A 21,953-nucleotide genomic window follows, 5' to 3' on the forward strand; every position below is an offset into this window, starting at 1 on the left:
TATGGCCGCGAAATTGACTGGTAAAGTTGTTGCCATGTGATCAGGAAGTTACGGGTTCGAGTCATGAAAATAGCCTCTTGCAGAAATGAAGGGTAAAACTGCATACAATAGACCTTTGTAGTCCGGCTCTTTCCCGGACTCCGCGCATAGCGGGAGCTTAGTGCACCGGACTTCCCTTTTTATGGCCAGCCATATTTTCCACTTAAGAATTTTGAAGGAAAAAAACATCCAAGAGTATCCAATTGCATATTATAAAAGCTACAAGCTTGCAACCATCATCTCTAGAGCTTAAAACTCACACTAGATAGAGTCCGCTATAAGAAAATTAAAAGAGACACAACAGAATATATACCAGAAAATAGAAGGTACCATCTCATATTGTCTCTGTTCAACATGCTTGGGACATACAAAAGATACACATTTTAAGCTTATTTATTTTGACAACAGAAGCGCAACAACACACAAGTTATCTAGAATTCACCATGCCTGCAAGCTGGATCAAGATCCGGAATCAAGAACTCCGGTTTCTTGAATCAGTTCAAGTTTGTGTCCAGAGTATAACTCTATTCAAAGTTTCTGAACATTTTGATACATTTCTTATTATCATAGAGTATTTTACCCTGAAAACTTTAGCTGCTTTAGTAAATTAAAGTATATGCTGGGAAACCAACCAGCATTAACCATGCCCTATGAATCTCACGAACCATAAGAAAAGCTGATATACCCGAGCATAATTAGGAGGTGTGCTTTCAGCAGAATTGAGTCTCCACAGCAAACAAAGATAGGTAATTGGTGGCATTCACAATGCACGGCCTAATGATGGTAGTCTCCCTTCTTTTTCCTTTGTAATTCTCCGCTGCTTTCGCTTCTTCCCAATTTTTGGATCCTTTACACTCCTGGTGAAGGGGTTCCCTTCTTCTGGAACACTAAATTCAGCAGGGTTACGGTTAAGGCTGCAAACATTACTTCCGTTGACTGGCAATATAGCTCTGGCATTACAGTTGCCCTCCAGGTCAAAGAATTTTGAAGCATTATGATCCTGCAGCGGAAGCACCCGAGAACTTGATGTGCCAAGAATTCTGTTTTGCTCATCCTTCTCAGGATAAGAATGTTGAGTCATGCTTAGCAGTCCATTTGAAGACACAAATCTCTCCGGTTTGCTTCCACCACATCGAGAAGGTGCATGAGATTTTCTTGATTTCTCTTGTCCTCGAGACTTGAAAGATATTTGATCTGTAAACTAAGCTTATTAGAGTTTGTTTCATTTACACACGGAATGCCGATGAACCAATTAATGTACAGGAAGTGAAGATGAAATATTCTAAAAAGGAAAAGAAAGATTATCTTGAGCTCTAACCTGCAAAATGACCACCAGGGTGTACCCCGGTAGACTCCTTAAACTGATGATGTGATAAATATGACCCGTTGAGAATACTCTGCTTACCATCCATATGAAACCTCGGGTGATAACTGCACGGAGAAAAAGGTTTCTCTCGGAGCTTGTTTGCATCCAGATTGAAAGGAGGAGTAGATGGCGGCATCCTTCGGTCCATAAGGCTGAGTAACTGCATAGCCGGGATTGTCTCATTATTATAAGGATCTAAAGACCCCATACTTTTCACGTTCAAATCCACATTGCCTCCTGATTCGGGTAAACGAAGATGAGGCTCATTCTGCATTCTCACATCACCACTCTTTATGTCGCTGATAGTCCTCCCTTTCTGGATCATTTTGTCATTTGGCTGACCAATGGATTTCTGTGCAAGTCCATGTCCTAACGGCGTGTTCTGCACAGTTGAAAACCATAGAGGGTTTGCTTCTTCACCACACTGAAAACCGGATCTGATATGCATGGCATGCATATCAGAACCGTGCCCTCCACTAGATAATTCTTGTTGAGTTTGTGGAAAAGTACCAAACAGTTTGACCGGCATTCTTTCAACCTGGGCCATCCCGAGGTGGTTCCTCTTAACATGAGAGAATTGGAGGGTGCTTCCTCTGCTTGCTCCAACATCAGTGTTTGTTTTCGCATTAGCTGGATGGAAACTAATTACACCAGGACGTGACCATGTCACTGCTTCACTCTCACGTATCTCAGTATGCGGCCTTGCAATACCATCAGTTCTTTCCATCATGCATTTGGTTTTGGTCTCAGTAAGACCCCTCTCGTACTGGTTCTTTGCCATTAGCTCCACAATTTCCATTGGTATATCATCTGACAACCCTCGTTCTAAAGCCTTCTCAGAATGTTGATTTCTTTGATGCTTAATTACATCTGAACGCTCTAGAAATTCGTTAAGATTTTCTTTGTTATGCCGACGAGGCATTTCCTGCAAAGGCAAATCCCTGTGACTTCTCTGACTACAAGAAGTTACCTTAAAGTTTGTGCTAATAAGTTGCATTGACTTACTCTACAAATTTCATGAAACACCACAAAAATAGAACAATAAGCCGCACTTATAGAGTAGTATTAAGCATAACCATTCCGGTAAACATAACAATATCTTCTTTTTGATATTGTCTCTTGATATCCAGACAGGATATTCAGCTAGTCACTTCACTAACTTCAGTAGCTTAAGAACATAAAAAGAAATTAAAAGAAAAGCGAGACGTGGCTGTCTAAAGTGAATACCATTTCTTCTTACCTTTTTGACGTTTGATGTTCTTTCATCAAATTGGCAGTCTTCTAAGATATCAAGAACAAGTTTTCGAGACAGAAGCCTGTAAACCTCCCTCATTCCCATTTGGCAGATAAAAATAGTCAATCTGATATGTAAGAGACGAAGGACATAGACTTTCCTTTTTTTCTTTTGCCTAATAAAAGACTTAATCTTGCTACAATATGGATTTCAAGTCTATTTAAGACATCGTTGCTAGTTTATTATCAATATTTTTGCTTTTCCATCATATAAATCTGAATAAAGTAGCATTGACTTTGAAGGCAATGGCAAATTTCTCTGCAGGCAGTCACATGTAAAGAAAAACTATACTCGAGAAAGCTTTACTTTATAGCCTGAGCAACCAAAGAAAAGCAATGTTTCCATTTGATATAGATCCTCAGAAATAATGGAGGGAGGGGGAGGAAACTAAATCATCGCAAACAAAAGGGAAGCTCAAGTAAAACACAGAAATAAACCAGTACCATTATATCGGGAACATGAAGGTTCCCCTTCTGAAGGAGAATTGGAGAGCTTTGAATCTCTTGCCACATTGATGATGTCTGGGAAATTCCCTGGTTGAGGTCATATATCACTCCTTTCCTTGAAGATTGACCTGATTTAGGCACATTTGACTGTTCGACAAGAGTATTATCTTTCCCTCGAAGATCGCTACTCTTATTTCCCTTATGCAGAATGAATGGCCAGTTTGTCATATTTCTGCTTTGGGTAATATCATTCTCAGCATGTTTGTCAGAATATCTGAAGCTGTTCAAAGACAGGTCTAGCCTTACTTTGTCAGATAATTCATGCGTTGGCTGAGAGGTCACCATTTCCATATCAGTTGTCACAGGCACGAGATTTTTCCTCCTGGTTGAACTTTCCCCCGGGAAATTATTGTCCGGATGCATAAGAGTTGACGGAACACATCCAACTTCAGGAAACTTATTACTGTTCCAACACAAATCAGAGTCTCTGTCTGTTCCTACCAATGACTGATAACTACTTAAATGAGGTTCAAATTTCCCATCCCTTTGCGTAGAATGAATGAAGCTATTCACAGCACCATATCCCTTTGAACCAAAATCTTCCATGGTTGTATCCTGCCAGGGCATTTCAGGAGAATATCCACCGACAGGTCGAAGCTGCTTGTTTTTCTTTTTATTTATACCATTTCTATGCTTAATTCGCAGATTTTTGGTGCCACTCGGTATACCTTCTCCGTCAGATTCCTTCTCATCTGAACGTGAACCATCAATTTCATGAAAGGACCTGACCCGTTTGGCCACATTACATTGTATGCTCATCTCCGACAGATTGCTGTCATCTTCTTGAGACAACTTCCTCTTCTTCTGAAAGGATCCCTTATCCTTAGGAGCACCAACTGTATCTAGCTCAGAAGGCACAGAGGGCGTCGTACTCGATGAATTACGCTCTGCTTTGGCATGCCTAGTCTCCAAATTGACTTGTCCACCCAATATATCAGTCAACAGACGCACCTTTCGAGTTTTTCGACGCGGTAGATCGTTTGGAATATGATTGTGCAAATCACACTGTCCTTTTTCAGCCAAAATTATGTCACTTCTTGAAGATGTTTCATCATAATCTCTCAATTCAAGGGAAGGTAGCCTGCTTAGTTTTATCTTGCTAGTTTGAAGAGCTTTACCGTTGCTACCTGGTACATCAGATCCCTTGAAAGCCATTGAGGCTTTGCTCTGTCCATCATTTGGAGAATCCATTTCTTTTTCTGGACTAATATCAGCACTTACATCATTCGCACTTATGTGGAGATTTCTATGAGAAACAATTTTACCCGCTGACAGGGTTGAGTCAGAGATTGCAACTCGTATGCTGTTGTTTGAGAGATTAGCAGCTGTTTTGGAAACCAAAAGAGCTCTGGTTAATTTAAAATTGACAATCAATTAACACATATCCAAAAAATAATGCTATAGAATTACCTGGGCTCTTTGTATCTATTTCTTGACTTGAGTGTTCTTTAGATATTGCTACCTCAATAGTTGGATATCCGGTCATATTTCTAACATTTCCTGAACCAGTTCTGTTGCCTGAAAAGCAATAAGGATTATAAACACATAGGTAGAAATTATTATCATCCTAAATGAATAAAATACCCAAAATATGTAAATGAATTATTAAAGAATATACCAGTTGTGACAGCTTTGTCTTCAACTACAGTGCACCTTCCTTTGTTCGGTTTACAAAAGAAGTCATAGTCACTACTGGTATTGGGAGAATTATCAATAATAGCTTTGTTTCTGCCACTTTTTCGTGAAGTTAACTCATGCTTTGTCTCTGGCAATACATTTGCCATAGCACTAGTAGAAGCCATGTTTGCAGAGATCAATCTACTTCTGCAGCTTGAAGAAAGGATCCCACTCTCTTCTCCTGCACTTTCTGTACCAATCTCGTGAATGCAATTTTTGCATCGCCACCACCTAAATTTGGGAACATCTAGAGGAGGAAGCTGCTCCTCAGAAGTAGTACTGCAGTCACTGGTTGATGCAAAAGGTGAACAAATTTTCCTGTCCCTTTTTCTCATCTCAGCAACATATCCACTGTATTCAGCATAAGAAATGTAGTCAAGAAGATATCCACCGAAAGAGATCAGACTATAGAAATCGTACTATAAGCCACAGAGAACATAGGAGTTGGCTAAAAAGACGTGGCAGCATAAACTCACTGAAAGACAATATCCCAAGTGATTGTTTGGTTTTACTCAATCCTGAGCTTGTGAAAGCTGCTAACCGCGATGAAAAAGTTCAACATACAATACAGTTAATGTGACATGTGCCACTGCACGATTCATCCAACTTTAAATTTCGAACATATTAATTAGTAAAACCAGATATAGATCTTCACAAAACTTTCCACACTATCCGATGTGTACGAGTACACATTTATCAACCATGGATAGTAAGGGTATTTCATGAGCTTTTCCGTCACTTTTCTATGCAAAAGGAAGAAAAGGGAACTCACATGAATCCCGAGTATAGCAGTGTTCTTTTTTATTGAACCAATATCTGCTATCAGACGCTTTGTCTATTTGTCTATACCATAAGGGAGTATCCATAAGATGACCATCAATATGCAAGACAAAAGAATCGGCTTGTAAATCAAGTCAACAACGAAGATAGCATAACGGAAAGGTGAAACAGAAACTTAAATAAGAAAACATAACAAGACAAACTGTACAGATTAGAGACTCACCGTATTGAAAAATGTTGGCAGTTCCCTTCCACTTTCTTTGGCATAGGAATATCAAGGTCTATAGATATTGATTCAATTTGTATGACCGATCCCAAAGATTTCGACACAGAAGTATTGATATAACTTGCTTGAGAAGTTTCTTCCACTGCTATGATACTTTTCTCCATGTAAAAGGGAGAACAACTAAAAGCCTAAAAAAAGAAAAAATCAGGTTAGATACTCAAAGAGAAAGTACTTCAAACAGCTATGATTATTCAGAAGAAGATATTTATCAGGTAGACAAAATGTATTTTGCCTTTTGCATCTGCAGTACTACTGAAATACATATGGGCCTTTATGTGTTTGCGTACACTTAAAAGATTGGAACTTTATCATCAAATCATGCTTAAGGTACTTAATTAAGGAGCATACATGCAACAGCTCAAGCCAGATACCAGAAAATTTTAGTTCATAAAAAACCAAATGGCAGTGCCAGATAATAATAGTAAGAGTTTATCAGGTCACCAAAAGATAAACTATACGTCACTTGGTAAAAAAGAACAAGTAGCAATGGAAAATAAGGTAAGTTACCTACTACCACTACTACCACAGGTTAAAATACACCAATAGTATAAACATTAAGTTAAATTGTAGCATAATTACCATGTCGAATATCCATGACATGACTCCTTTTAGGGAATAACACACTGCAATTTCTTTTTTGATAATGAAAAGAAGAAGGAAACAAAACACACTGCAATTTCTAATTGAACACATGCTAGAAACCCTAATCTAAAGGAAAGCAAAATTCAATCTTTTCCCATCAACAATTTTAAAATCAACATGCATTATAAGAATACATATAACAAGGTCAATTATTTATGGTCATTCTAGGGTTTATGCAAAATGCTGACTTCACTCCCCAGATATAGACTTAATTACAAAGCTAAAAGGAGAGAACTAATTATATTAGTTCCCACAATTCACATAAAATTATACATATACCTAACAAATTAATTATGCTTAAAAATCAAAATCAAAATTAGGGTTTTGCTAGTACCCAATTATCTCGATAAGCTAAGCATAAACCTAAAAGCAAATCGAAAGCTACAACCTTAATAAGCACGGTAAAAGAAGACGAGGAAAATAAACCAACCAACCAAATAAATAAAAAGGAAAAAAAGAAAGAAAGAAAGAAATACTTAAAACGTACGGGAATCATTTGATGTCCAAAGAATCAGCTAAAAATCGGGTTAAAAAACAAAGACCATATAGCAAATCAGCTTACATAAAATACCCAATAATCAGAAACTAAATATTTTTAAAAAAAACTTACCTTTCTCTTAAATCGAAAGCTCAGATCAGAAAAACCCAGAATATTTTTTTCCCACGGCTGATAATAAAGCGACTAACTTTGTAAATAAGAAACTGAAATGAAGCCAATTGTACAATTTTCTTGAAGTGATTTGTAGAAAAATGAGAAGAATTGGGAGTGCGAAATGAAAGCGAAACCCTTTTTAGGTTTATTTTGCTTTGAGATGAAGCTGTAGAGAGAGAATAGGAAAGAGGAGTAAGTGTTGAGGTTTTTTAAAGTTTTTAACTTTTTATCTATCTGATTCTTGAGATTTGCATTGTGTACAGACAGAGGAGAGTGAAAGAGACTGACCAATTGGAATGTGACAACTATGCTACATTTTTGAAACCCTAGTAAAAAATGAGTCTTACGCGTGTGTTATACGCGCCGGGAGTGAAGGTAGGGTTAGTGGGTGGGTATCCTTGTCTGAGGACAGATGCCACGCACTTAGGGGTGATATGAGTGATCCGTTTTGACGCGGCCACGTTGGCGCGTGGTTAAGAACCCTAATGTTTTTTCTTTATTTTTGCGGAGGTGGGGGGTAAAAAAGGGGGGAGGGGTAAAGAGGGTGGATAACCCTAATCTTGAATAGAGGGGAACAACTTGCTGAAAACGTAAGGCACAAAATAGAACCTGTAAGTTGTGGGACCCAATACAAAATTTAAAATAAAAAAAAAAAACATTTGATTAGGGTTTTGGATAATTTCTTTATTTTTCTCTCAACTTTAAGTTAATATACCGACAACATAAAATATTTTTTTATATTTTTATGTTTATCAAAAGATATTTATAGATAAGTTTTTATAAAATATTATAACAGGTAAAAATGACATGATATGTAAAAAATTATTACATGGATGGTGTATATAATTCATAGTAGCTTTTATTCTTTTTATGACATTCTTATATATCACGTATTTTTCGTGAATATATTCTGTTTTGACCATGTTTGTTTTGTGCATGCAACAGATTTGCCTCTAAAAATGTGATGCGTGCACCATACTAAACATCAAGGAAGAACAAAACTTCGTGTAATTAACAACGATTAAGATTTTTAAATTTAGTTTGTATTTTGTCAATAAACAGTATATTTTTTTTTTAATACTGTGAGTAATTGACTTATGGCTATAGAATACTATTCATGTCAAGCTTGATATATATTAACTATAAATTCAAGTACAACCGGTTAAGTTTTATTAAAATATATATAAAAGATTATTGTGTCAGTATACTTCTTCAGAATATATAAAATAGTTACTCTACCCTACGTCGAGCAAGGGTTTGCTTCCTTTCCCTAGCAGGGCCAGAATTGACTTACATCCGTTCTCTGACTCGTTTTTTTTTTTTTGCTCCATTCCCGAGCTCCTCGATCAATAGGTCTGGGTTATACAAGGTAGCCAACTAATTATATAAACCAACAAATAGATTATTGAAATATCGATAGGTAGATCATAACACGCATTAAAAAGTGATGTTTAATAAAAGGATATAGATTTTCAAATTGTAAAATATCATTCATGTAACATAGCGAATGTAATTACAAGGTTTATATTAATTAACTGCCACCTTGACTTACTTCTTTTTGGTAGTAACTAAACCTATAACTATAAATTTATATAATTCGTTATAGATTCTCTATAATAATAATTGCTATTTGGGATTGAAACATAGTTATTGTTATTTTTGTTTGTTATAGATCGTCTATGATAATATGTCTTTTAGATAATTACTTAAGTTTCCAAATTAGATAAGTGGCCATTTTTTCACGAAAAAGAATCAGATTCTAAACTATTCATTCATTTTAGTAAAACTGAGGGAGTTCATCATTAACTATTCTTATAGCCTTATATTCTTATAGCCTTATCTGTATATGTATATCGGGACGGGTTTAGAATTTTAATTTTATGGATTTAGGATTCGGGTTTCAATCACTAAAGTATTTATCACAGTATTTGAGTTATGGTTTCGTAATTCAATATTTTCAGCAATTCTAGCGGGTCTTATAGAGATAAATTCTGATCTAGAATAAAAATTATGAATTCAAATGAACCCACGCATATACTACTAGGTCCGCCCTTGTAGGTTGTACGTACATGCTCTTTCTTTTTATTTGAAGAAACATTTTGTCTTGCAATAATTCTTACAATAAGTGCAAAAGAATATGAATACTAGGAAACTTATAATTTTGATATTTTTTATTATTCTTATCATCCATTTTATTTGCCTTCTCACTAGGTCCCAATAAATCATAAATGATTCTTACGGTACTCTTCTGTACAAGAAAGCTAAACGAATGATTTTTCTAAATAATTATGCTCAACAACAAAAGTACTTTGTCCTATGTATTACCACGAAAAGCCAATGATGTGACAGAAAACTAATAATACTATATATTAGTATTCTTTTTCCTTCACTTTTGCAGATGTTGCATGGAATAGTAAGTATTTATCTATTCTTAAATAGATTTTGAGTTTGAGTTTTGAGTATAGAATTTACTATTATGAAAGGATATTTTAGCCCTTCTACCCTCAATGTAAAATTTTCCTTCATCAATCCGAATTTACTACCAAACAACATGAGAAGCAAAAACAAAGCAATTAATTGTCTATAGTGCATGACTTTCACTTCTAAATTATTCTATATCAAACCAAATTCTTTTAAGAAAAAAATAAGATGGTTAGAATCTTTTGCAGTTATAAAGTTAAACAAAAAAAATGAGGAAAAGAACATATGTGTTAGAACATATTAAACCCATTCTCTTTCTTCAAAAAGTAAGATAACCCTTGAACAAACTTCTTAATTATAAGATCCGATAAGTTCTTGAAATGTAATTTTTTAAAAATCTGTTGCAAATATGTCATACTAAAAAAATTATTGTAAATATATCTTATTCCGAATTCTCTCTATCGTGCACGAGGGAAATAGAACTACAAGCGAACATGCCCATTAACCTGCACATGATCATAGACTAATTTTGGAAAAAATAAAAAATAATAGGCAACTGAATATTTCCACTTATGCAGTCCAAGTTTCGACCATCTAAGATGTATTGTTTTCTACCTAAAATTTTCAAACTTTTCCAAAATACGTCTCCATTCAAGTTATTTGAATACCCAAAAACCTACCAATAAACGTGTACCGTTTTCTTCTTCGTCTGTATTCTTTTTTATAATAATAGAGAAATTTCAAAGGGTCGGTTATGTAAGCTTAGCGAATCTAAGATTAATCTACAGATTCTACTAAGTATTTGTAAGCGAAATCAATCGAGCTTTGAGAGAGATAACATTGGATAGAGAGAGAAGTATCTGTAATTGAAAGAGGTTATATACTAGTATACTAGGACGACCCGAATCGTCTAAAATTTTGCCGGCTCATCAAAATCGACCTAAGGAACAATAGTCACCGCTTCGCCATGACCGTTGCTCATTTTTTTGCGTTATAGGGCCATAAAACTAGAATTTCATCCGATTCCCATATTTTCATGTGCTATAGTCCACGCCATTTGCATGCATTCGGGCGCCCATACTTGAATCGGCTAAAAAATTTTCGGACCATAAAAAACGACCTAAGGAACAATAGTGACCGCTTCTCCATGATCGTTCATCATTATTTTTGGTGTTTTAGGGCCATAAAACTGGAATTCCGCCCGATTTTAAGGTTTTAGTGTACTATAGACCACACTATATGAGTGCATCGGGGCGACCAGACCCGAATCACCTAAAAGTTTTGCCGGCCCAAAACAAATGACCTAAGGAACAATAAGTCATCGCTTTGCCATGATCATTCTTCATTTTTGGCGTTTTAAGGTCATAAAACTAAAAATCGATCTGATTCTCAGATTTTTGTGTGTTATAGCCCACGCTATGTGTATGTTGATGGTAGGCTAGAAACCCGTATTTTGGTCATAGTTTGCACTCTAATTACTGTATTTTACTTGTGTTTGAGATTAAATGATAGTGAATTGTACTTATTATGTGTTTTATACCTTACATGAAGTGATTCCGAGTTAAAAAGATAATCTTGAGCTAAATCGAATAATTTAGAGCTTTGAAGTCTGAGCAAGCCCAAAGGATTAAAATTGGGATCGCATTCGGAGGTCGGGAGCCAAGTCTGGATATCAGAAAGTGAAGAGAACAAATTACTCTGAAAAGCTAACACTGCCACACCGCATGGGACGGGGCGGTTGTGCAAATTGTTGTTGCCTGTCAGAAACTGCTCTTTGAACTTCCCCACTACAACACTGCATGGGGCGGCGCTAGGTGTGACACGCCTGACACGATTTTTAGAGGACTTTTGACCTTGGAAGCTTTTGGAGAGAATTGGAGGTTACAAGACACAAGAATTCATCATCTTTCCATCAATTCAGTACAGGAGTTTGGATTGTAACGTTAGATTGAGGTTTTCTTACTCTTTAATTCTATTTGTGATGACTTCCTCCATGATTATTGATTAGTTTCCCTTAGTGTTTGAAGGATATGGTGTTTTGATTGATATTTGTAGATTTTAACTCTAGTTCTTTTCTTGAATTCGTTTATGGAGCTTTGAATTATTTGCAACTTTATTCACCAGTTTATTTGATAGAAAGAGGAATATTGTGGTAATTATCTTGCATTATTTTGTTTGATTTAATTAAGTTATTCTCTTAAATAATCGAAAAAGCTTATTGAATTATTGATTAAATCAAGTTAGGAGAATATTCGAGAGACTTTTTTTTGAAGACTAATCTACTAACGCATGCTTGCATATTTTCACAGTGCTTATATTAGTTCACCTCGTAGAGTTAAGATTTAATCTTGACTACACGTTTAAATTAATCATCAAGTGAATTTGTGAGAATCATTAGAACATTAGAGTGAATTGAACTAGAACTGGATCCCAAATAGCTATCTTGCACCTATCCTGTCACGACTCTTATTTCTCTCATTGATATTTTGGTGTTGCTCAACTCTTGTCTTTCAGTGATCAATTGTTAATTGTTTTCGTTTCATAGTTAATTTTAGTTATTAATCATCCCAACCCACGTGTTAATCATCCTGAATAGTGTTAAGCTATAAATTACTTGACCATTATTTAAACTCAATCCCTATGGAGATGATAATTAGAACTATACTATCTTTAACTAGCGAGCATTAATTTCATGTTATGTTTTGCGCTCGTCAAATTTTGATGTCGTTGCCGGGGAGTGGCAATAAATAGTGCTCAAATTAGTTTTTGGTGCTAATTCAGGAATCAATTTTATTTTTTTCTTCACGTTTTTTCTCTTTCATGTGCAGGCAACATGTTAAGTTATGTGTGTATGACTTGATCTTTTTCAAAAGAAGTGATCCCATACAATCCAGAGGTGGAAAAGCGTATGCGACAGTTAAAAAGAGAAAGATCTCACAGGGAAATTCTTGGGGAAATCTTCAACCCAAGAGAACATGGCTAAAAACAGTAATGAGGTAGTTGATTTGGCTGCACGGGAAGCAGCCCAACAGGAAGTAGCCGCACATGCAGCTGCTGAGGAAGCTCTCAGAGCTGATAAAATGGTTGACGGGAATGGAGGACGAAAATTCAACCTGAACCGACCTCTAGTTGAAGATGAATTTGAAAATAACATGCCTAGGTGTGGACGATCACTGGAAGACTACGCCGGGCTAGTCTACAACCAAGGAGTATCTAGTATGCGACCTCCTATGATCGCAACCAATAATTTTAAGATCAAGAAAGGGTTACTTCAGGCCATTCAGAATAATTGTGTCTTCCGAGGCAAACCCAACGAATATCCAAATACTTATTTGATGGATTTCAATGAGATTATGAATACCTTCCAGCACAACGGGGTATCAAAATATGCTATATACTTTAGGACATTCTATTTTTCACTTAGGGAAGATCCTAAGCGTTGGTTTCGGAGTTTGCCGACTGGGTCAATTCAAACCTGGGAAGACATGACAAAGAAGTTCCTTCAAAAATATTTTTCAGCAGCAAAAGCAGGGAAAATTCGAAGAGAGATCCATAACTTTGAGTAGAAAGATACAAAAACGATGTTTGAAGCATGAGAAAGATTTAAGAATATCGTGAGAAGATGTCAACATCATGGAGTAGACTTGTGGATGTAACTCCAAGATTTCTGGGATGGGCTGATACCCTCTGGTAGGAGGACGCTAAACAACGCATTCGGGGTCCTCTTATGAAGAAAAATCTTAAGGAGATTGTTGCAATTCTAAATAAATCATCTAAGATGCAAATCAATGGTCTGTAGATGATAACGAGAGAAGGAAAAAGGTTGTGGTACATCAAGAAGATTCTAACACATCAATGCAAGCACAACTAGACATCATGACCAGAGAGATAAGAAAGTTAACTTTAGCCAAAGTCCAGAGCCAGCCATTTTCAGCCTGTGATTTCTGTGGAATGGGTCATCCAACACATGAGTGTCAGGCCTCGACTACTGATGAAGTGGTAAGTGTTGTAGGGAGCTTTGACAGAGACAACACCAAAGTGGCAATAATTTTAACTCTATGGGGCAGAGGCACCTAGGTTTTTCTTGGAGTTCACCAGGTGGTATTGCAAATGCATGACAACCGAATAACTCCAGACCCCAAGGACATGGAGATCCAGGTTTTCAAAATTAGTAATGGCAGTAATATCAACCTCCACAGTCTAGTCAATCTAGCATGGAAGATCTAATTAAGGCCTAGACAGATGAGAGGCTTGAAACTCATGGCACAACTATCCGAGAACAAGTTACAACTATGCGAGAATAAGGCATGACCATTCGGAACTTGGAAAGACAGGTGGGGAAACTTGTCAATCTATTGTCTGAGAGGGTTCCAGGTAGGGGTGTTCAAAACCGAACCGAAACCGAAAATCGAAAACCAAACCGCAAAAGTGGATTAATGGCTTAGTGGTATTAGATTATCGGTTTAATAGATGGGGATAACAACAACAACAACAACAACATACCTAGTAAATATCCCATATCGTGGGGTCTGGGGAGGGTATTGTGTATGCAGACCTTACCCCTACCTTGTGAGGATAGAGAGTCTGTTTCCAATAGACCCTCGACTTAGGAAAGCATAAGCACCAAATTAATAAAAATATAGACAAGAAGGGACAGTACCAAGAATCCATATAAAAGTAGAATAAAATTAACCAGATAGTAAGGTAATCAACAATGAAAGAAAACAACGGTTAGTCATAAAAAACTACTACCAACAGAAAGCAAAACTGCGTGCCAATACTATTGTTATGAATACTCTAGACTACCTACTCTACTACCCTAATCCTCGACCTCCATACCTTCCTATCAAGGGTCATGTGCTTGGTCAACTGAAGTTGCGCCATGTCTTGCCTAATCACCTCTCCCCACCTCTTATTTTGCCTACCTCTACCTCTCTGTAGTCCCTCCAATGTCAACCTCTCACAATTCCTCACTGGGGCGTCTGTGCTCCTCCTTCTCACATGACCAAACTACCTAAGTCGCGCTTCCCGCATCTTGTCCTCAATAGGGGTCACACCCACATTGTCGCAAATAACCTCATTTCTGATCATATCTAACCTGGTGTGCCTGCACATCCATCTCAACATCCTCATCTCTGCTACCTTCAACTTCTGAATATGAGCGATCTTGACTGGCCAACACTCAGTCCCATACAATATCGTTGGCCTGACTACCACTATATAGAACTTACCCTTAAGTTTCTGTGGCACCTTCTTGTCACACAAAACACTGAAAGCGAGTCTCCATTTCATCCATCCCGCCCCAATATGATGCGTGACATCTTCATCAATCTCCCCACCCCCCTGAATAAAAGACCCAAGGTACTTAAAACTCCCTCTCCTAGGGATTGAAAGTTTTTTAATAACGACTTATCGGTTTGGGGGCAGATTATTCATTTTTCTTAACGGATAATCCGTTAAGAATATATATATATATATATATATATATATATATATATATATATATATATATATATATATATAAAATTCTTTTTTATCCATATGTATATTAAATAATAAAAATCCCTTCCACACTTCCACTTCCAGTACTGGACCAGTATTAATCTATTAGACTTTAGAACCCTAACATCTAAAATTCTTAATTTCCCTCAGAAGTCAGATCTCATAAGCAACAACAAGTCATAACCCAGCGGACTGCCCTCTCGAGTCTCGCCTCTCCCCCTCGCCGACTCGTCGTCTCGCCTCTCCCTCTCGCCATAGCCGGAGTAACAGATGGTAAGTTTCTTTTCTTGTTGATGTCTTCAGAATATTCAGATGCAAATAATATCTGCCTAGTATTCTAGGCAAATAACATTGCCAGGAGCTTAAGCATTATATATCTGTTTCCAAGGATTGATTGCTGAATGGTTCACCTCATTCATAGACATATTGTAGCATGCTTTTATAGTGAAGATACCATCTAGTTGCCCTTTCCAAAAAAATTGGGTCCTCACTGTTGTTTACACCTTTAAAATCAGAGAACATCTCAAAGTATTCAGCCATTTCACGAATCTCAAATCACTGAGATTTCTTCTGAAATTGACATTCCACATGTTGCCTTCTCTACCTTGTGCTATTTTGAGATCGATGTTTAACAATTTCTGTTTAAATATCCATTAAGGAACTTGTTATTTTCATTCCTTTTATTTTCTTGTTGTAGTGAGTCATAGCATGGCTGAAAATATACAAAGTGATAAGGTGACGGGTGAAAGTGGGGCTTCTAATTCAAATGCAATAAGTCAAGCTGAAACAACGAAGTCAAATATAACCAAAAAAGAAAAAAAGTTCTGTTGTGTGGGATCATTTTACAGAAATTATTACTTCCGAAGGGAGTACAAAAGCAAAATGTGACTATTGCTTTGTTGAGTATTGTTTTAAGATACGTCGGTACTTCTTTATTATATGTTTAAGTTTCCTAAACACCCTGCTATTGTTTATAAAAAAACAATCAAATTTAGGCTTTCAATCTGTTCCGAGGGTAGTCAAGGTGACGTAGCTGTTGTTACTTGGAAATTTGATCAAGAAGAAGGTGTTATGTCGTATGGTAATAGTTTATGAGCTTCCTTTCAACTTTGTTGAGAAAGAAGGTTTTAGAGACTTTATGAAAGTGGTGCAACCTTATTTTTGGATCCCTTCCCGTAGTACTGTAACTAGGGATTGTTTTGATCTTTTCAATAAAGAAAATCAAAATTTGAAGAGGTCATTTATAGAAAGAAAACAAAGAGTATGTATTACCACTGATACCTGGACTTCTATATAAAGAATCAATTACATGTGTATCACTGCCCATTGGATTAATAGTGAATGGAATATGCATAAGAGAATAATTAATTTTTGTCCTATTGTTAGTCATAAAGGTGAAGATATGGCAAATGGTATTGGTATGTGCTTACGTGAGTGGGGGATAAATAAGATCTTCACTATCACAGTTGATAATGCAAGCTCAAATGATATGACAATAAAAGAATTGTCTAAGCAATTAACAAAAATAGGAACTAATTTGATGAACGGTAATCACCTTCACGTGAGATGTATGACTCACATCATGAATCTTGTGGTCCAGGATGGTTTAAAAGAATCTTCCGTGTCTATTGAATGTGTTAGGCATGCCGTGAGATATGTTAGGCAATCTCCTGCGAGGTTGAAGAGGTTTCAAGAATGTTTTGATGATAAAAAACTCAATTGTAAAAAAACTTTATGCTTGGATGTTCCAACTATGTGGAATTCCACCTACTTGATGTTGCGTAGGGATGTTGAATTTGAAAGTGCATTTTCACATTATGCTTCTAGTGAAATTGGCCTGAGACATTATCTTGAGCATTCTTATATTGAATTTGGAATTCCTACATATGAATTTTTGAGTAGTGATTGGGAGAATGTAAAGTGAATTACAAAGTTTCTTGAAATCATCTATCTTCTTACTTCGAAAATATCTGGATCAGGTTATGTTACATCGAATATTCATATTCTTGAAATTTGTGCGGTTGCTGTTTAGTTGAAGCAATTGATAACAAATGAAGATATAGTTTTAAGTGAAATGGCAAAGAAGATGAAAGAAAAGTTTGATAAGTATTGGGGTGATCCAGGGAAAATGAACAAGATAATTTTCATCTCATATATTTTGGATCCACGTTACAAGCTCGAATCAGTTGGCTATGCACTTGTAAAGATGTTTGGTGAATATTTTGGGGCAACTATACAAGCAGAAGTGAAGAAGTACATGACTTCACTATTTAGTGAGTATGTAAAGTCCAGCTCAAAAGGTATCGTGCTTGCTTCATCTTCAGATTGTTCTTCACTGGACACTTCTACTTCCGGGCTTTCTGGCAGTCAAGTAAGCACCCAAAATACAGGACTTTTAGAATCACTCATGAAAGATATAAAAAAATATAAAAGTGGGAGTGGAGGTGTGGATACTAGAACAGAGTTAGATAAATATTTTGGTGAAGAAACTGAGGATGACACTAAAGAATTTGATGTTCTTCTCTGGTGGAAATTGAACTCAGCTAGATTTCTTGTTCTTGCGGAGATGGCTCGTGATGTATTACATGTTTCAGTTTTAAGTGTGACATCTGAATGTGCATTTAGTACGGGAGGACGTCTTCTTGATTCATTTAGGAGTTCATTAACTCCTAAATTGGTGCAAGCTCTAGTGTGTCTTCAAGATTGGCTTCGAAATGAAAAATTAAAACAATCTGTTAGTGTTGAGGAAGATCTTGATAAAATCGAGCAGCTTGAACAAGGTAATAATATTGTTGCTATATTTGTTGTATATAAGTATTGTGGATATGCTTATATTTATCGCACAACTTATTATTTTAATTTTTTTCTTCAGATTTAGCTAGCCATGGAAAAGAACCTTCCGTAATTAATGTGTAGTGTTAATAAATCTGGTAAGAATTCGAATTGTAATACATTGTTAATAAATCTGTTAGAATTTATTTCTTAGCACACAAAAAAGGCTTACCATACATGTTAGCAGTTTGTTATATCTTGAATGTTATTAATAATATAAATGGTTCTACCATTGCAGAGTCATTCCAAAGACTCGTATGCCGAGAGAGGTACTACTCAGAACTCATAATAAACTTTGTAGTTATGTTCTATTGAGTTAGTTTCATGTTTAAGCCATGCTAAAATGTCTATTGTGGTTACTGAATGTTTCTAAATTCTAACAGTTAACCGGTGGAACTAGTTGGAGGATCTATGGCGTTGGGTGACAAGGATCCTTGGGAGCCAATAGAACTTGCAAGTTATTTGAACTTTGAAGTTGTAGAAATTGAAGCACTGTTAGGCGTTAGTTGTAGTTGTTGTATTTTGGATGTCTCCATTTGTTCTAGATTTTATGTTTAAATTTCTATTTTATCTCTAGTTGTATTCCGGACTCATTTTGACAGATGTAATTTTCATGTTAGGATGTGTTAACTGTTATGTTAGTTGAAGAAATATTGGATTTTTGCTGGTATTTACTAATTACTGGTACAATGCAATAATTATTCTTCCAAATTGAGTATTTGATTGTGTATATATATTGGAGAAGTAAGAAGAAGTGACAGAGAGAGGATGGGGTTTTCGAAGAATAGTAGAGGGTTAGTTCTAGCAATGGTATCAATCTTGTTCATTGGAACGAGTTTTACATTGAAGAAGAAAGGTCTCAAACGTGTTGTTGCTGCTAGAACTCGTGCAGGTCTGAAATGCTCTCTCTCTGTGTGTGTCTTAGATTTTTACTTTGGTTTATTACATAATTTACTAATTAAAAAGGCACAATCTAAATCAATACCCGCCCGATAATAGCTAAATCGATACCAATCCGACCGATATATTATCGGGTGGCTAGCGGATTAATACATTTAAAAGTCGATAACCGATAAGGCGAACCGTTAAGAGTAAATAACCGCTCGATCCGCCCGATAACTAGCCCTAGTTCTAGGAACTATCCCTACTGATACTGAAAGAAATCCAAAAGATATAATAAATGAAGTGTCTTTGAGGAGTGAGCACGTATTAGAGGATCCTAGGGCAAAGAAAATAGGTGAGTTGATTGAAAGACAGGTAGAGATTATGGAGGAGCAGAAAAGCAATATCCAAGAAGGTGAAGGGGTAGTAGATTATAGTCTGAAGAAGAAGGGGAAGGCTAAAGCTCAGAAAAAGAAGAAAGATGGGAATGCAATAAATGAGGTGACTGAGGAAAGCAAATACATACCTGCTCTACTTTCTCTCAGAAGTAGAGATGAGAAAAGCTGAAAAAACAATTTGGGCATTTCCTAGATGTGCTCAAGCAGGTGCATGTTAATATATCATTCACATAGGTGCTCTCTCAGATGCCATATTATGCTAAGTTCTTGAAGGAGATATTGTCCAACAAGAAAAAAGTGGAAGAGACATCGGTTGGCAAGCTCACAGAGCATTGTAGTGCTATTCTGCAAAATAAGGTCCCTCAAAAGTGTGGAGATCTAGGGAGTTTTACTATACCTTGATCTTTAGGAAGTACTAAGTTTGAAAAATCTTTGTGTGATTCATGTGCTTCTGTTAATCTTATGACTTTGTCTATTTTCAGGAAATTAGAGAGAGATATTGGAGATATCAGGTTGATACTCGTGTCCTTGCAGCTGGCGGATCAGACCACAATCATACCTGAAGGAAAAGTGAAAGATGTGCTAGTTCGGGTGGATAAATTTGTGTTCCGTGTGGACTTTATTATGGTAAAAATGGAAGAGAATAAGGAGGTCCCTCTGATTTTAGGTAGACCCTTCTTGGCTACTAGTAGAGCTATTCTGGACATTCAGGAAAGGCAGCTTATGCTCAGAGTGGGGGAAGAAAGGGTGGTCTTCAAGATGGAAGGAGCGATGGGGGCCCTAAGAACGAGCTGGAAAGAGTAAGCATGATAAGTGTGGGGTGTACCCAAAGAAGGCAGAGAAAAAACTTCCAGCATGGATGTGTGCAGAAACACCACGTATTTACCAAAAACCTGCTCACCTACTCTAACACAGAGGCCAAATACATTACCTTTTTTTCGCAAATCATGTACCCTCACACCAAAGATAAAGAGTAGTTCCACACACAATAAAATTCAATAATAAATATGAATTCAAGATAGAAAGAATTAACTCACTCTCAGAAATAAAATTCATGCACCACAGAATACGTACCATAGGCTTGCCCGTAGTGTAGTACTCTACTAATTTGAGCTCATTCAATCAAGGATCAAGTAGGACTTTAATTGGTTGTAATGTAGGTTGCGAGACGGGTATGATACATTTAGATATAGTCACTACACCTCCCTGAGCACGTTAATACATACAATTGTACATTTTAAAACCCCACACTTGTGTTGAACCATACCCCAACCTTCATAACATAATAACCTCAAACTCCCAATTTCTTTAAGCACATACAAGATGAGAACTACCACTAGAAAGGAATTAATTTTTTTCTTTGTACTACATATACAAACTCTTTTTTTTCTTTTTTAAAGTTCTGATTGATTTTTCTTTTTCTTTTTTCAATCCCTTACATGTGTCTCTCACAAATTTTCAACTAGTGCACATTATATTCTTAGCTCCGCTCAAAAGCCTACCATACCTCCACTCAACTCGTAACAAGCTCATAACAGTTTCAAGTGCTCATGAGAGATAAAAGGTTCAAACAGATGGTCAGTTCAAACCAAGGGGCCAGGCTTGTAATGCGATTGCTAAAGAAGTAGGATTACAGACTCAAAGGAGCTAACTAAGATACACAACATATAATTGGTTCAACAAAGAAATGTCTATATCACTTCCTAGACTGAACAAGACTGCTATTTCGCTTTGCAAATATACATGTCAAGTTCTAGACATCAACTGACATGCACAGAATATCAACAAAATCTCACACACACGTTGGCACATAACTTACTTAGGACCGGATCTATCCTGACTCTCTAGTCAAAGTAGTTAAGAAACATCTAAATCAAATATTTTATGGCACTTATACATGTGTCAAGAGATGAGCCGAGGTGTCACAACTAAGGCACTTACTACTCTCAAGGCACAAAAAAGTCAAGAAAAGTCATCTCCATATAATACCATGGCACAAGACTTCAAATTTCCTAACAAAAGAAAAACTAACTACACCCGATTCAAGTAAAACCCTTGAAAAATAACCACAACATAAAGAAAAACCAAGGGATAATTGTTACACTACCTAAGAAAAGCATAATATTTTTTCTTCGACTTTGATCCCTCAAGAAGACAGTCGAGGAAATCCATCGTCGGGAAAAGTCAATTTTGTTTCCAAACAAAACACAAGAAAACAAACACAAATGTACATATTTACATCCCCACCCCACACTTTAAATTGTAAACCAATGAAAAGAAAGTGGTAAAGAAACTCCACTGATTCATCTAGTCGGGGTCTGAATCAAAGTCGGGATATCCTTTGCATGCTGTCACGTTTTGAGGCTAGGATGTTATGATAGGGTGCATAGTCTACTTTAAATATTATTGGCATGATGCGTTAGGGAAGTTGTCTGATAAGAAGGTCATCTATATGTAAAGTGCAGTTTGATTGCTCGAGGACGAGCAATGGTTTAAGTGTGAGGTGTTGATTATAGGCTAAAAACCGTATTTTAGTCATAGTTTGTACTTTAATTACTGCATTTTACTTGTGTTTGAGCTTAAATGATAGTGAATTGCATTTATTATATGTTTTATGCCTTTTAGGAAGTGATTCCGAGTTAAAAGATAATCTGGAGCTAAATCGAACAATTTGGA

The 21,953-nt window shown here is 36.4% G+C and overlaps 1 protein-coding gene across 2 annotated transcripts; it reads right to left on the reverse strand.

Annotated features, from left to right (window-relative positions):
• Window positions 1-347: 347 nt before the first annotated feature.
• LOC104098658 (protein EMBRYONIC FLOWER 1) lies at window positions 348-7,451 on the reverse strand. 2 transcript variants are annotated; one of them, XM_009605447.4, is made up of 7 exons: window positions 7,201-7,451; window positions 5,886-6,076; window positions 4,824-5,233; window positions 4,616-4,723; window positions 3,143-4,530; window positions 1,358-2,330; window positions 348-1,233 (listed from the first exon to the last, which is right to left on the reverse strand). In XM_009605447.4, exons 2-7 carry the CDS (start codon window positions 6,050-6,052, stop codon window positions 800-802), a joined length of 3,480 nt encoding a protein of 1,159 aa, XP_009603742.1. In that variant the 5' UTR covers window positions 6,053-6,076; window positions 7,201-7,451; the 3' UTR covers window positions 348-799. The 2 variants fall into 2 exon arrangements, with proteins under 2 accessions (XP_009603742.1, XP_070048785.1); XM_070192684.1 differs by having other exon boundaries at window positions 5,655-6,076.
• Window positions 7,452-21,953: the final 14,502 nt, after the last annotated feature.

This window comes from Nicotiana tomentosiformis, chromosome 1, assembly GCF_000390325.3.
Source record: "Nicotiana tomentosiformis chromosome 1, ASM39032v3, whole genome shotgun sequence".
Lineage (NCBI taxonomy): Eukaryota > Viridiplantae > Streptophyta > Magnoliopsida > Solanales > Solanaceae > Nicotiana > Nicotiana tomentosiformis.

Coding starts and splice junctions, on each gene's coding strand:
- LOC104098658 (XM_009605447.4), bottom strand. CDS start 6,052: ATGGAGAAAAGTATCATAGCAGTGGAAGAAACTTCTCAAGCAAGTTAT. Junction 5,234..5,885: donor TGCCAACATTTTTCAATACG/GTGAGTCTCTAA, acceptor TGCTGAATACAG/TGGATATGTTGCTGAGATGA. Junction 4,531..4,615: donor AATAGATACAAAGAGCCCAG/GTAATTCTATAG, acceptor TTTCCAAAACAG/CTGCTAATCTCTCAAACAAC.